The 16,853-nt window shown below is 38.4% G+C and overlaps 3 protein-coding genes across 3 annotated transcripts; 1 reads left to right on the top strand and 2 right to left on the bottom strand.

Annotated features, from left to right (window-relative positions):
* Positions 1 to 2,839: 2,839 nt before the first annotated feature.
* On the bottom strand, positions 2,840 to 6,802 carry sdhaf2 (succinate dehydrogenase complex assembly factor 2). Its single transcript, XM_038702104.1, has 4 exons — positions 6,649 to 6,802; positions 5,423 to 5,646; positions 4,718 to 4,827; positions 2,840 to 3,481 (listed from the first exon to the last, which is right to left on the bottom strand). Exons 1-4 carry the CDS (start codon positions 6,673 to 6,675, stop codon positions 3,351 to 3,353), a joined length of 492 nt encoding a protein of 163 aa, XP_038558032.1. The 5' UTR covers positions 6,676 to 6,802; the 3' UTR covers positions 2,840 to 3,350.
* Positions 6,803 to 6,884: 82 nt separating this feature from the next.
* LOC119890722 (cleavage and polyadenylation specificity factor subunit 7-like) lies at positions 6,885 to 14,216 on the top strand. Its single transcript, XM_038702103.1, has 9 exons — positions 6,885 to 7,546; positions 8,065 to 8,268; positions 9,308 to 9,411; positions 9,574 to 9,719; positions 9,837 to 10,170; positions 10,446 to 10,549; positions 12,308 to 12,452; positions 12,576 to 12,808; positions 13,889 to 14,216. Exons 1-8 carry the CDS (start codon positions 7,460 to 7,462, stop codon positions 12,802 to 12,804), a joined length of 1,353 nt encoding a protein of 450 aa, XP_038558031.1. The 5' UTR covers positions 6,885 to 7,459; the 3' UTR covers positions 12,805 to 12,808; positions 13,889 to 14,216.
* Positions 14,217 to 14,621: 405 nt separating this feature from the next.
* polr2l (RNA polymerase II, I and III subunit L) lies at positions 14,622 to 16,583 on the bottom strand. Its single transcript, XM_038702105.1, has 3 exons — positions 16,441 to 16,583; positions 15,616 to 15,720; positions 14,622 to 14,902 (listed from the first exon to the last, which is right to left on the bottom strand). Exons 2-3 carry the CDS (start codon positions 15,708 to 15,710, stop codon positions 14,794 to 14,796), a joined length of 204 nt encoding a protein of 67 aa, XP_038558033.1. The 5' UTR covers positions 15,711 to 15,720; positions 16,441 to 16,583; the 3' UTR covers positions 14,622 to 14,793.
* Positions 16,584 to 16,853: the final 270 nt, after the last annotated feature.

A 16,853-nucleotide genomic window follows, 5' to 3' on the forward strand; every position in this document is an offset into this window, starting at 1 on the left:
TGTGTATATAAAACAAAGATACTTCTGGTATTGTTATGAATTTTTTAAAAGTTCGTTTTTATTATTGCTTCTACTACAACAAAAAAGGGTTAATTCAATGTAGTCACTTCCACACAAAGGCATAAGTGGAAGAAGAACTCAGATCCTTTACTTAACTAGTACCATTTATAAGTGTACCATTTTGCAATTGAAATGATTCAAATAATTTTTACCTCAAACTCCAACTACTTATATGAAATGTAGTGGAGTAGAAGTATATGGTGGCATACAATTACCACTACTGCATGTAGGATTGATGCAACTCAACATACAACCCAAGAATGCAATTTCAAACCCTGTGTAAACTGGGAGGCTATAAGTGCAGTTTTCATCTAAGAAAGAGAGGTGCTGCTAACTGCTACCGTCAGTCTCAGTTTAGTCAGATTTTGGGTGTTGATACCATCAATTTCTTTTGTGGAAGTCTATTTACAAATCCATGGACCAACTGATAAAGCCACACTTATTAAAGACACCGCTGGAAATGCATAACCATATTTGCTCTCTATTTTCCTCTCTTTTCCAGCTCAGGCAGAAATAACAGGGCCAAGATTTCAAGGGTAATTAACATGGATCTTTAGAATCGGTGCTGATCACTACAATTAAGGAAATTACCTGCTCTGCCTCCTACACACTACATTTCACTGCATCTTCTACAGAAGATAACATCTAAGAGGAAATAACTGTGTGTATGTAATGTTAAGAAAGGGTGTTTAATTTACCAACTTATCTAACATCCTCAAAGTTGAACCTGGCAGAAGTAACTCTTACCAGTGAGAGCACTCCTCTGCTCACGACTCTCCAGCAGACATGGGAAGACAAGATGAAGGCTGGGGATGCTGGTGGTGGTGGAAAGAGGGAACAAGAGAACATGAGACTGAAATTCCAGGGGAGCAGAGGGTGACGGCAGGGCTGAGGATAAAACAGAGAGCTGTCACGACACAGGAAGCAGCCGTGGAGGATGACAGGAGCGCTGGGCTACAGATAGGCACAGTGGGTGTGCGTGGGCAACTGATGAATATACACTCTAAACAAGCCTCAGAGCAATGAAGATGTGAATTTTGCTCCCTCTGCATGTGGGATCCACAGGTGGTGTCTTTTTTGTTTTCTTAAAGGCAGGGAAATTTGACAGCCAGCAACTGACAATTCAGCTACAGCCAAATAAATTGTAGTGTGTAATGCAGGTCATTCACAAACACAATTTGATGAGTCTTGAAATGTAAAGAAACAAACAAAACAACTGAGACTGATATGTATAATTATTTATTCATTCATTTATATATTACTTCATTATATACATAATTATTAGATTGTTAAAATGGATGTATCAATGTGTAAGCAGTATTTTACTATTGTAGTTGGCTGGGTGGAGCTTGTTTTAACTACTTTACAATTAGGTATTTCAATCCATTGATTCCCAGCCTAAGCATTAGGCACTTTCCAAACGGTTACAAGATAAATCTGAGGACTCATGATGTGAGATAAAAGAAGAAAAAACCTTCTGCCACACATTTGTATTAATCTTTTGGATATTTCACTAATCTTTGCTCTCTTTTGCGATATATTGGATAAGTTTTGCTCTTCTGGCTTTACTTACTGTAATCTCACTTTGGTGGTACTACAACTCATAGCTATCTGAAATGTGACAAAGGACACTAACTAGACATTGCTTTTTTGTAAGGGATCACAAGACAAAAATGTTATGAAACACTAGACAATGCTGGACAATACATTGTATTTTCACGGTAAAATTTTAATCTTAAAAGTAACTAGTAACTATAGCTGTGAAAACATGTACTGTAAAAACATTTGTAGAGTACTTTAGTACAGTACTTGAGTAAATGTACTTAGTTACTTCCCACCACTGATTACAATAGATGGTGAGACAGATGGCAGAAGAGCAAAGAACACACAGAGGGGAACCCTTCTGACATCACCATGGTCTATTTTAGGATAAACTGAGAACATAAAAATTCTCACTCAACATATTTTCCGTTTAAAATGACGACAAAGAAAATACACATCAACATTGTTTGTGTAACACCTAGGCAGTGGATGTACATTATTATTCCATGGGCATACACAAGCAGGCTTGTCGTCTGTTTTGAGATTCTGTGCACATCTCCTGGCCAGAGGGCATTTCCCTTCTGCTCTCAGTACAAGGTTCCACTGAACTGACATGACACATAGCCAGGCAAGATTTTCCCCCATAGCCAACACACACTGATCCAGTGGTGGTGGAGGAGAGAATTATGACCTTGTGTTTACATGGCTTTAAGAAATATATATATATGTGTGGTTTAATTGGAAACTCGGCTTGACAGAAAATTTCACTGATGCTTTGTCTCAAAAAAGTTGTAATGAACACACAGCCTATTCCATGTCCAACGACTCTTTTAATCCTTAAATGCAGTAATGTGGTAATAGTAAGGTGATTTTTTTCTCAGGCAGCTGGCACCTCAGATTTCATAATCTATAAGCCACTGCATAAAGGTTTTCAGCAGAATGCCATGCAAATAAATATGGCTGCTGTATACTGATATCTTCACATTGTATCCTGCATGAAAAAGAAGGTATGTGAGATATTTTACAGAGATATAAAGATTAGCAGGTGCCTCTAGTTGACAGTCATAGAAAAGAAGGTGATCTGCTACCACCTGGTGTCCATGTCCTGATACTGCAGACAACACAATCATCACATAACAAATACTGTTGATAGTGTCAATCATGGCCACCTCCAGAGTGTGATTTATCCTCTGATACATTAAAAATTGTAATGAAAGAATTGACATAAGCAGCAAAAAACAGTAGAACATCAACATTTATTAAATAACTTTATATCTTTAATAGGCACAACAGAACCCAACCATGGCAATTCAACAAGCTCCGCTAATGAGTGAGTCAAAGTGTTTCTGTTTAATTGTCTAGTATAGAAAACAGATAATCACCATGTATTTATATATCAGAGCTGGCTTGTTCAGTATGCATACACACTGAGCAGTTTTAACTTACACTCTTGAATCACAAATTTACAGTTATGTAAAACATATAGAACACTGTCCAACTGTTGTGTTGCATCAATGTTAACCTAATCCACAAACTTCTCTCAACCTCCATGAATTTCCTTCTCCCTATATCACCTGGCTGGAGTTAACAGAGGAAATAGTGGACACTTATTTTGTACACTCTGCTGTGCATAACTGAAGAATCACGGCTGACATCTGAATGATTTTTTTTTGATAGGCTAGACACAGATATTTCACCCAGTGCCCCACCTAAAATGAGTGTCTGAGAAGGTCTATGGGTCACAGGCCTCATTGACCTTCCTTTTCCAGGTACTCCAAGCTTGGTGCATCTAACCTCTGTTCATGGTTGCGATTCTTTGTGAACTCCTTCAGCATATCCATGACCTCTCCTTGGTAAACCTCAGGGGTGGGGTGAGCTTCTGTAAACAAAAGGAGAACAGGTTTAATTCTTCTTCTTAAAGTTTCCAACTTTAAAATCTTTATTGGGGGAAAGAAGTGAAATTTCAGATTCTTTATTTTATACAACAAGATTAATGATGAGACAGATGGCTGAAGAGCAAAGAACACACAGAGGGGAGCCCTTCTGACATCACCTTGGTCTATTTTAGGACAAGCTGAGAACATAAAACTGAAAGGCTGACGAAGGCTGATTAATCATGATATTTTGCTTTTGATGATAATAAGAAAGAAAATGCTTGTCAATATTTGTATTTGTTTCATATTCTAGTAATGGCAAAAGGCAACTGTGGTCCTCCAAGGACAAGAGACAAGATATTTGATTCTTGTGTCCCATAATTGTAATGCCTTCCTCATCTCTTAACAGCTTAGGGCTCATTCAAGGCTTTTAAATGGGAGACTTGTATATCTATGACCTTTGAAATTCTTTGTTTGTTAACTTCAAGATGGATCGAATAAACAGTTTTTTGTTTCAGTGAAGAGTGACCGCCTGCAACAGTTTTTATCTGTTTTTTCAGTGTGGTGCTGGCAGATGGATGTGTTGATGCTGTTCTCACACCAATTCTTTTTCTCATCTGTTCTGCACATAGAAACAGACATATAATTGAATCAAATTAAGAGAAAATTAGAATACTAAAATGACAAGTTATACTGGGACAGTGAATGAGTTCCCAGGGTGAAGTCCAAGCCACAAGGAACAGTTAAAAAAAACAGCAACAGATTTGAAGTTAATTTGTAAGCAGAGCAGGGATTTCATTATTTCAGCATCAGCAGCCATGAATGTTTGCCAGTAAAAAAATAAAAAAATAAATAAACTAGGCCTTTTATAATTATTGTCCATGGAGTTTTCTACATTACAGACTGAATTTAAAATGAGAAAGTCAGATTTCTCTGACGCTATTAACACAAAATGAGTCAGAGCAAATATTTGCTGTTTGCAATTTGTATAAACATTAATATTGCAAAGCTGAATTGCAATGTTTTTGTGTTATTACATATTCAAATGTTTTGCAGTGAGAATCATAAGTACATCCAAATTCCCTTCAGTGTCTGAAATGTCTCTTGACTGGAGTCGATCTGCTGGCAGCTCACTAACTTGTGATTTGCTTTAATGTATTATGTCTATTGTAATGAGATTGTACAGTCAATGTCACATGTCAGAGGAGAACACTGTCAAAGAAAAATAACTATTCTCTCACCTGTTGCCCAGTAGTAGATGTCCCAGTCATTGCTTGGTTCATTAATCAGTCTGTCATACTGCTGCAGCTGGTTCTTGCTCATTGTGTTCAGGTACCGCTTTGCAAAAAGGCTGCATGAGAGACGGAGAATTCATTGGAGTCTTCTCCAAATGGAAAGTCATGGTTACTGCAAATTTTCTGAGCGGCTGGTAAATGGACTGCTCACTGGGGACTACTTCTTCTTCTGTGGGCTCATTCACAATGCATTACAGCCTCCTTCTGGTTTTAGTCCTTGTGAATGTCCCGTTCTTCTATTGTTGTTTAATTAGTCCAGTGGCTCCCAAAGAATTGCCATAATCTACGCTCCCCACTACCTCTATAAAATAGTTTTTACACTGATCTCTAATTCACCCAATTTCTGTAGTTGTGTAATAATTTCCAGCCTTTCTACTGTACACTTCCTACATGATAAAAGCACATGGTTTACGGTTACTGCCACTATGACCTGTGGGATGTTTTCCTAAAATGAAAAGTGTGCTGTTAAGATTACTACCGGTATGTCCAATTCTCACTCTGCTCATTGTTGCCTGCTCTTTCTTACCCTTTTCTGCACTGTGAACCAGAATTAGAAAGTGGTACAAAAGAAAGTTTGAAAACATCACCAATATGGCTAGATGGCACACACTGACACACACACACGACAGAAAACCACAACAGTTTAACAACCTGAGCAAAATGCAGTTCTCCAACATGCCCCTCTTGCGACTCTCATACAGCAGGCGGCGCCTCTTGATGTCAGTGGGCTCGTCGGGTTTCTCCTCCCAAGGGGGCAAAGGGATCTCAATCAGGTCACCTCTGGTGTCATCTGGTGTATCTCCACGGTAACCACGAGATGGTACCAGCCCCATGACTGCTGGTCGCCATGCTGCCTGGCACACCCCCGCCACCAGCTGAGAGGCAACAAACACATTAATTTGAACAAACACCAGTACCTTGCATTGTATTGTATCTTCCGATACATGTGATGAGTCAGTTGAGATAATTCGCTGTGCAATCAGTTCAACGTGTGTTTAAAAAGGCATTGCTGTTGCTGAGCCCTTTGATTGCCCTAGTCGATTTTAATACATAGACTTTATTTTGTGTAAGATTATCATTGGGACTTTTACCTAAAAGCATTGGTGCTTATTCAGCAATGAGGTGCATGTCTGAATGGGGCTTTATAGACAGAGATGACTTTTTGTTCTCAAATGTTTTACTTTTATAAAGCTGGAGTCTTACAATTAACGGTAATTAAGGGTTTTAGGGACTTTGGTCTGCTGATTTGTCCATTAATTTTATTTTTACTGTGACAAGATTGTGATAGGCCTACATTTGATAATAATTAATGATAATAATTATCATGATACAATTTTCCTCAATAACAACATAACAAATAAAATGAAATGTTTTGACCATTTCGCCCAGCCGTATATCAACGTAACACCATGCATAAGTATCAAATTGAGTCTGCTGTAACTCTTTACTTGTTTATATTATTAATGCAGCTCACAGTATTTTCAATTACATAAAGAACATAATTTAAAAGAAATATGCCGATACAGTTAAAACAATGAGAGCAGAGGGAAATTGCATAATATCATCACCTACAACTCCTGGATTGTACAACTGTCACCCAGCAGGTCATGCTTTTAACTCAAGGGCTAATAAAGCTACTGAGCCAACGAGAACAAGCTGAAGAGAACAATTCACGCCATTTACTCACAACATTAATATGAGGTTGTTAACGTTAACGTTACATAATAGTAATATTACATCACATTAAATCATTTTAATTTGGGGTTACATCATTCGAAAGTCCTCGACGAGCTTTTAACGTTAACGTCCCGAAAGCTGTGGCATACAAACTTCAACCAACAAGTACAAATAAATGTAATGTTTACTAGAAAACTCACTCTTTTCGCGATAACAGAAGACAGCATGTTGGCCCTCTTTCTTGAGACGTTGAGAGACTTCCAGCTGAAATGTGTCTCTGCCGTGGAAATGTTCCTGTTGTCTGAAAGTCAGACACACAGCAGCACACGGAAAACTAACGAGGGGGGACAGGAGGACACAGCGCCATATTGCAAAGGTAACAGTAATGTTTAGCTATAAGAAAACACATTTGCGTCGACGGGGCATAGTTAACCGTTATTACTTAATTCGTATATTCCTGTTATCTCATATAATCAATTTAACTAAAAGTATTTTCCTCAGATCATTTCATTTGAACGGGATTTACCATAGGAACCAAATAGTGTTTGTTGTTAACCGGTAAAATATTCCTGACGCACTGCAAATGTTCAGTTCACGTAACGTAGCAACATTAGCTTTAGCTGATCAAAGAGCGAGCCTACAGTAGGCAGGAACTATTTGAATGTGTACTAATACATGAAAAACCTTGCATGTATTTTCAAAGTGTTAATTAAAATATTATTTCTTGACTTCTGTCCGCTTGTCGGATTCTCGGTTTGTCATCCTATTTTGTTTTAACATTAGGTACCGTATCAATTTTGCGAACTAAAGCGGAATGTTGGTTAACGTTAGCTAACGTTAGAAACAAGGCGTAACGTAAACAAACAAATCTATTCACTGTGCACCTGTTGTCGGTAACGTTAACTCATGCACTGATAATTTGCGTGCATGTGCGAACAACACTGAAAACAAACAACAACAAAAAACAAACTAGCTGCATTGCCGTCAACTGGATCATCTTAGGCCCACGGGATGGCTGCTGCAAGACATGCAGCCGGACCAAGTACCTCCAGGAAGGGTCTCATAGATATTTACAGTGACTTGAATCAAAACGACGAGGTGAGTCTGACGTTTCATAATTTGTGAGGGTAGAACAGCGGTGTGAGCTACTTGTGTGAACTGATCACAGCTGTTTAACGCACTCATATTTGCAATCAAAATTAAACTACAGTCCAGGATTTCTTTATTATAGACTCAGGTCAGGTATAATATCACTGAAGTCCATCTTCTTAGAAAAGTCTCCATCTTATTTTGAAGTTGTGCTATCATACGTGCCAATTAAAGTACTTTCATCTAGTTTTGTAGTTACATTTTTTCTGGCAACTTCAGATATCCCCCAGAAAGTGCAACGAATTGTGTTTTGTAACAACTAGTCTGTGAGTAGAATAACAATATTCTTGATATTCTATCACTATTATATCAAAATCCTTGTAGTAGTGGGCAATACCAGAAGAATATGGAAATAATCCGCAGCAATTCCACACCTCCTGCTGCTACCACTGCTAGGATTTGTATTTTGGCTGGCAGTGATTTGTTCATAAAAGTTTATTGTGTTGCTTTTTTTCTATCCCACACAGGATTTGGACAGAATAGCTGAAGCAAATGAACTTTTTGATGCAGTTTTGACTGGCTCAGTCAATCAGGAAGACAAGAAAGTTACTACAAATGTGGTGCCTCTTAAGGAGACACCAGATAAAGAGGAGGCTAAATCACCAGTGAAAAGTCAAAAAGGAGGAAGCTCACTGAGGAGACTCGCTTTATACATTGGAAATTTCCCCTGGGTGAGTAACACCCTCTCTGTACTAATGTTGACTACATTCTTTTGTTTTGTCCATGTGGGCTTGCAGAACATTGTTTAAATCCCCCTATCACAAGAAAATTTAACAAAATGAGCAGTACTGATGCAACATGATATTTTTGTTTAAATAAATGTGTTCAAATATCTTTGATCTGGTTCTAAACTGCATTCCTCCTTTAATTAAAACACATTTTCATGTCTGTGTAGAGTCATCTCATTTCAGGTACAGGCAGGTGATAGCTGGTACAATGGTGGCTGGTGCAATACCTTCATACCTTGGACAAAGTGATGTTTTTTCAAAGCTTCACTACACATTCTTTTTTAAACTCACCACAAAAAGGCAGTGAATAGTAAATTAAAAGTTTTGGGGTTTTACTGTCCACTTCACATGTAGAGGTGATGAGTGTGAAAGGGACAAGTGTATATTGGTTGGAATGAGATTTAGCCTCAGAGGGCACCATTTTGAATAAGTGGCAATAATTACATATACATCTACTTCGTGTCGTGGCATCTCCTCTATTGTGAAGATTTTCATGTGCAATACACATCTCTCGTGTCCAGGTACTGAGTCCAAAAAACATTGTTTTTGTGTAGAATGAGTCTAGAAGTTAAAAAGGGAAGTAATGCAAAATAGAATTCCAGCTCATCCAGGGGCCTGTCCTAAGTTAACCAGATACCTCGATAAACCTCCTTTTTAGCACGAGGCTACTGGTTACCAATTAAACATTTAAGCCTTTGTCTCATGCACTGTTAAGACAACCTTTTTAAAATACAAGGGTACAAGCTGACATTTGGCTTAAATTTCAGTTAAGGGCAACCTAATATTTGGCTAAGCTCCTGTTCTCAATAATAGCGGATATTCTGAAACATATTCTGAAGAATTTCTCCTCATTCACAAAAATGTTTTACTCAGTAATACATATAACATGTTAGCTCAATTTCTGTGGCACTATTTATCTAGATCACAAGTAACTGTGTACCCTCCTGTCATTTTATCTCCCCAAACCTGCTACTACCTGCAGTGGACATCTGATAAGGACCTCACATGCATGGCTCAAACGTTGGGTGTGAGGGACATCACAGAGATCAAGTTTGCTGAGAACAAAATTAATGGCCAGTCAAGAGGGTGAGTGGTTTTCTAAAATATAAAGCAATCCCCCCCCAAAATGAAAGAATTTCCTGTGAGTTTATTTGTTTATTTTAAGAAATGAAGCTTGTTTGGATTTGATCTTTGTAACTTAGCGATGGTAGCCAATACATGTGTTGTTTCTTCCACTCCCCAATACAGCTATGCAGAAATGGTGGTAACCTCGGAAGAGTCATTAAAAATATTATTGGAAAAAATACCCCAATGTGAACTCAATGGGGCAAGGATAGACTGTCGCTTTGCCACTCGCCAGAATCTCACCATGTTTGAGGACACAGCAAATAAACGTAAGAGCACCACAATCTTAAAAAAAAAAAAACTGTTGAATTTATGTTAAATTTATATCATAATGCAAAATGTCAGAATGACTGTTGTCTTTCACAAAAACAATGTGCTTTCTGTAGGTATACCCATGCGTGTTAATTCCAAAGATCCTAAGGACTTAGATTCTTCTGAAAAGATTCCCTCATTATTATCACAGGAGCCCAGCCCTCCCCCTATACCTCCACTTTTCCCATCACATCCACATGCAAACAGGTTTCCCTCACTGCCCAGCCCTTACCTTGGTCAGCCACCTCCCTTCCCACATATGCCACCAAACATTCCTCCACCACCCCATTTGTTCCCTCCTCATCCAGTCCATGTTCCTAGCCAACCGTCTCCCAGTCTGCATATAAATCCAGCATTCTTCACCCCAGCACAAGACGGACACAGCAGCAAAGGGTACAGCCAGCAAAAGTGAGACCATGCACTGTTTTTTATTTATAGCTTTTTGCAAGTATAGTAAAGTGTTTTTTCCCAGTGAGATGAAACTTGATAATATTGTTGTAGAAAGGGGATTTTTAAAGCAGCAAAAAGACCAGGATGCAGAGAGGAATACAAAATAATACAACACATGCAGATAATAAAGCACGGAACTTCACAAAAATTATTAAAGTTATTCTAAGTAATATTTTGTGGTGATGGTTAAATAATCTGTCAGTCAGGATGACAGCAATCTTTGTGTTTTTCAGACACGCACCTCAAAGTACAGGTGGGGATTTTGAGGAGCTGATGAACAGGAATAGAGCTGTCGCCAGCAGTGCCATCACCAAGGCTGTGTCTGGAGCAACGGCTGGTGAGTACAGCTGATCGGATTATGTGAAGTGGAAGAAAGAACACAACTTAATAAGCCATGTGGAGAAAGGACTGGTGCCTACCTATGACTGACAGACATGTGAAAAACAAATCATTAAAAAGCTGTTCCCCACTGCTCTTACAATGGAATTGGAGACTAAATAGATTTAGCTATTTAGCTATTATTTTTGTATTTTGTTATGTTATGGGCAATAGCTAAAAAAATGAAACATGATACATTAATAAGTACATTTGTTTGCGTTTTTGTTTTTGAAAACATTAATGCTAAAACACTGCACTGTAAATACTGTCATTTACATAAGTACTCAAAGTCTAAAGTCTCTTAAAAGCTTCTGAACTATTCATCGACAACATAAAATACTGATGACTAAATAGGCAACAATCAGAATGAAAACTTTTGTCCTATTTTGTCAGATTTGATTGACAGAGCCCTGACAACCAAACCAAATAACCCCACAGCTGGCTTCACCTTTGATTCAAATGTTGCCAAATTCTGATTGGCACATTGAAAAACATGACAACATCACCTATTTCCCATCCGAGCACTGCCCACCTCAAACCAGTGAGAAGAGCTTAGATGAAACTCAAAATACAGTAAATCTCTTGTAAACTAACCAGAACTGTTGTAAGTTTGACAGTGTTAATGTAGGACTTATCACTAGGAATAAGAAGCTATATGAGCAAATAGGTTTCCAGGGCCTTGAAGTTTGGACGTCTGCTTCTACCAGCTTTGCACACCAGGTTTTGTGTGACCTGGTGCAGCTTTCTTCAAGGGACCTCTCTGTATTGTTCCCCCAATCCAAATTTCCAGTACCTGCCATTGAGAAGCATCAATATATCGTATTTAAACCACTACATTTTGTCAATAGGATTATAGTAATCAGTTGATGTGTGGTAGTAGTTTTAACCTGACATAGCGCTTGGCATTAATACACAAGGGTAGGCAATCAGAGTTTTTGTTACATGATCCAGGAGTCAGATTATTGCCTTCATGGCAAACTCAAGGCAGATGCCTTTTATGCGGGAGTGGCTTCCATTGAGCCGCTATATCATAGAGACTTGATCGATGGATCAACATTCAGTGCTTCAACAATTGTTTTAAAAACATGGCTTTCCTTGATTTGTGCTTCAACACAATTGTGATCTCAGAGGTCTGCAGAGAGTTCCTTAGACTTTATTTAGACACAAGTGTAGCTTTCAAAACCTCAGAGACATCTAAAGGATGATAAAACAAAACAGGATGCATCAATGCTCCATTTTAAGTCTGACTGTAACGGGTCTGTACACATGTAAATGAAGAATTTGTAATGATTATTGTGCAATTATTGTTTTTATTACATTCTTGTTTTCATCTTGTTACTGGGTATTGTGGGTAAATTATTGCGGAAAGTATTCAATTTCAAATTGGTCACAAGAAAACTAAAAGAACAAAATTTGGCAAATATGGAGTCCAGATACTGCCTGAAGCCAGTTATGAATACTATGTAACTTAGGGTATGATAGTGTGACTCTGAAGGTGTAGTATAATCTAATCAGGGTGAAACTAATTGTTATTGGTTGTCAAAGGTTTGGATGAATGTATCACAACCAACTGGTGATAGTGATTTTCAGCGCTTTTATAGCTTAAGCCCAAATAGATGTTTGTGCTTGAAATCTTTTGCCCAACCTTACTGTATGTGTCTAGGAGCTTTGATTTACTGAACTACTTAAAAGCAACTTTCTCCAACTGCTAATGCAGGTGACTTAAGGGTGGCCATGGAGACTCTATTAACTGCCATTGCCATCATCAAGCAGTCCAGAGTGTACAGCGATGAACGCTGCCAGGCCCTGGTCACCTCACTCAAAGACTGTCTAGTCTCTATCCAGGGCAACTACGGCTACAGGTTTGTGGAGTTATGCTTCAGGACTCTAAGACATATTGCATTTTGTTGTCCATACAGAAACTATGGGACTAGCATTATGCTTTCTTATCAGTCAATATCGCACAAATACACATTTCTCTGCAGGGGCAGCAGTCGTTCTCGGGATGAAGAAAGAGACCGGGACAGGGGTCGCGACAGAGAGCGAGAACGTGACAGAGAACGTGACAGAGAACGTGACAAAGAAGATTCTTCAGGTTGGGAAGGTGCGGGAATGTCTCGAAGACGCAGAGAACGCTCCTGGAGTGGTGACAGGGACAAGGAACGCTCACGGGAACGGGAAAGGCACCGAGATTACAGAGACCGATACCGCTAACTTGGTAAGCTTCCTCTAATTTATATACTTATACTTTCTCATCCATCAGACATTTGCTATGTGTTATATTGCCAGTTCCGTTGTTGGGTTCGTTGGTACATCTTATCATGAGATTCTGTGTTTTGAAATACATCAAGACCACAGAACAGAAGAACAGAAGAGACTGCATAGAGCCATACAGGGGTGATGGTTGGTGCTATTATTATCATAGAATACAGTTATTCAGGAATTTTTATCTAAGCAAAGGTCACCATGTTCAACCCTTTGGACAATCATGCAGTATAGCCCTGTGACCTTCAATGCAATAGCAGCTTATTGCTTAGTGTCAACCCCCCCCCCCCCCCCCCCCACACACACACACACACACACACACACACACACACACATCTGTCCTCAAATTTAAAATTACTGTTTATCAGACCAGTTCCCAGGATTGACTGTTACCCCACCAGAAAAGACTGAATTTGAGCAGCCTTCCTGCCTTCCAGTACTATGCACCATATAAATTGAAGTAACATTTAGGAACATTAAAACTCGACAGTCCCATTCCATTAGATGAAGTTCAACTTTTAATTTTGGACCTTTTTAAGAGATTTCTGTGATGGTTTGTTATACCATTTGTAATGTGTTGCATGACTGTTGTGTGTCTTTTTATGTGGCGTCAGAGTGCAGATTACTAGGTTTATTTTAAGGTTTTAGGCTGTATTGGATAACCTGTTAAAAGAAATACAGGCCTTTGGTTTCTAGTGCTATTTCATTGCACCCAGATTAGTTCAAGTGAAGGTCAGTAAAGTAGTTATTTTTAGTACTAAGTTCTTACTGTGCAATGAACTGTGAAGTCTGCAACCCATTACATCACTAGACTCTTACTACATCATATTTTTAGTCTTCTTGTCAGAATGTGTTTATGAATTGACCTAGCACGCCAGTAACTCAGTGACATATGCAATCTACAGTATAGTGAGGTAAAGCATATGCATAACTTTAAGAGTGATGCACTGTATGCAGGAAAACTTCTGGCCATATTTGATTTGTGAAAATGTGGCTTTGTAAGGTATATATTTTTTTTTTCTCCCCTCCCTAGACTAGTGGAGTTTCAAAGTGTGAAGAGCGAAGACAGAATTTTTGTTTCTGCACCAAGATGTATAAAATTCCAGAGGAATCTAAGGTGAGACTGAAGATGTATCTCCAAAAGACTAAAATGTACTTTTTGTTGTTTCTCCAGTTGTGTGTACATACTGCGACTTTTACCTGTTTTAAGAAAAAAATGTGGTTGTAGATTTGTTGCTGGGACATCAGATTCCAGTGCTTGCATGCGTGGGAACACCTCTTAACAACTTCTGTAATACAGTGTTTTCATCACTTTCTTTTGTATTAAATCTACACATTAAAAAACATTACCTGAAAATACATTTCCAGTGTTTTATTTCCTCAGGCATTTAGGTTGTATTACATCTGTTCACTGGGGACCACAAACATCATCTAATTGCTTATTTTTGTATTTTCATTTACCAGTAAGACATGAAAACAGTATTTGAACTTAGTGAACAACCTTAGTTAATACTTTTATTGCTATTAATCATTGATCATTCTGATGCCCTTTTCGTAGAATTTGAGACAGTGGTGTGGTTAACCCAAACCTGAAAAGTTTAATATGTAGAATAAGTAAAGGAAATGTTAATTTAATAGCTGTGATTTTCTCCAAGATTTCAGACGCAGCTTTGCTTTAATGCATAGCACACAAGGGTGAGATCTAATTTTCACCTTATAGTTCCAGTAGAAAGACTGGTAACTTGATAAGCCAGTAATACAGGTAACCATGTCAGTTCACAGTTTTATTTAGAAAAGAATGCATCAAATAGTTGCACAAATGAATGTTCCAGAAGTATTTGCTGTGGTTGGCATTTGTTGTCACATCAACATACTAACATGAATATGTCCATGCCTCAGTCCCACAAAGTCCATGCAGTTCTTGAAGGCCAGTTGCAATCACTTCTCCAGTGGAGCATAATTCAACAATTTCTCAATAAGATCCACATGTGATAGGAGCATCCTTCGACAACAGTATCTCTTCAGGCCCAAGGCATCAAGGGCATCACTTAAGAGGGAGAGAGGAGGTAATGTTAGTCCTAATGCATTGCATACAGATCACAGAAAGAATAAGTGAAGTACATGGACATTAGTGCAGACAACAGTCAGGATAGCAGACTAAATGGCCTCAGGTAATTGCTATTATTCATTTCATCACTGCATCCCGAGATTGAATGTAGACAACTGGAAACTTTGAAGGAAACAAACATACCATGTGACAACAGAATGGGCTAAAAGGTTTTTATGTGTTCTTCCACTTGGCTGCTTCTAGAAAATTATTTTGGTGCAGCCACTCCCATGCAAGTTTCCTATATAATTTTTTTGACTTAGCAGTGTGTTACTTAAAGCGTGAATATTATAAATTGCCAGGAATCACAGCTATTCGCAACATCTGGAGATGTAGTGTAATGCCAGAAACCCACTGGTAAACCAGATTGTTAGTTGTGGTTTTAAATTATCTTTATGGACAGAACATCAAACACTTGCAACACAGTGGATCACTTAAGAAATCTGATGTATACATTCAATACATAATAACATACATGCAAAACAATTATAATAAAAAAAGTTCAACATATATGCAAGAGTAAAATTAAGTGTTTTTTCAGTCCCTTTTCCTCAACAAAATTAATATCTTAAAAGAAACATTTATTGAATATTTGTTATAGGGGAAAATTATATCGAGATTATTTTCATTATTGTTTTATTGCCCAGACCTACCCCTCAGTATACTCCGCTTGAAGCAGGCCGAGGTATGCCTCCCACTTGTTACCTACGATCTTCCCACACGTGAAGCACCGGACGGGGATGATCATTGTAGGACACCTGGGGACAGAGACACATGACCCTGTCAACATTCATGCCGGAGTGCAAAATGTAATGCTAGCAGGACAACTTGCTAGCATCAATTTATTAAATAACATTATCATTGTGGTTAACATATGGATGTGTTTAGACAGTCTACGAACAATCCCAATATATTTACATTTATTCATTTAGCTGACGCTTTTATCCAAAGCGACTTTTGTTATACATGTCAGAGGTCGCATGCCTCTGGAGCAACGACGGGTTAAGTGTCTTGCTCAGGGACACAATGGTGGATGGGTCGCAGTGGAGGTCACACCAAAGGCAGGCATCTTATCCATTGCGCCATCACAGCAAATAGTAAATTTAGCAATAAAACGAACGCGATTTTTCCTCCCGGGAAATCGAGCAGCTCACTTAGTGGTATAACGTTAGTTACGGGATAGCTAACATTCCAGCTACATTACGTTTTAGCTTTAATGGACGTGTTTTGTTAGGAAATGTTAACGCAAGTATTAAGCTAACGTTACACTCGTTTTTGTACATACAAGTGTTCATTTAATGCTGTCTTCCCAGGGTGAGTTGGTGGTTTAATGTGTAATGTTAGCTAAAGCCCATGGTTTTAAGCTAGCTGTAGCCACGAGTTAGCACAAACTGTTAGCTAACGTTAGCCGCTACTAACATGTTGACCAAAACACAAAGTCTGAAACATGTCAGAAGTGTCAAGTTTTATTTACTCACCGTCAATGATCTAGTTTACCTACAGCTTAAATGTTGTATTATTCTGAGTGAAAATAGCTGCAAGAAAGTGATGGCACCTTCCCTCGTTCTCTCAATAACAGCAGCACTTCCGGCCAGAATCCTCCAGAACAAAAGTTCACTGAAAATACACGCAAAGACTTTATTAGACACGAAGACCACCCAGAAACTATTTCACACCAGAAAATTCTGTCAAAGCTTCAGCATATTTATCATTGACCATATTTATGGAGATTTTGCACTGATGTGGGAGAATGTGGTATTTTGCATTTATAAAAGAAAAGAAGATCTATATAATAAATAAAAATGGCAAAATTCCACATTCATAAATGTAAATTCAGCAATAAAAAAATCTTTGTACTTTTTCTCTATGCTGTTGTGATAGACTGCATTGG

This window comes from Micropterus salmoides, unplaced genomic scaffold (genome assembly GCF_014851395.1).
Source record: "Micropterus salmoides isolate LMB-PRFRI ecotype aquatic unplaced genomic scaffold, ASM1485139v1 Ms_hic_scaffold_6, whole genome shotgun sequence".
NCBI classification, from domain to species: domain Eukaryota; kingdom Metazoa; phylum Chordata; class Actinopteri; order Centrarchiformes; family Centrarchidae; genus Micropterus; species Micropterus salmoides.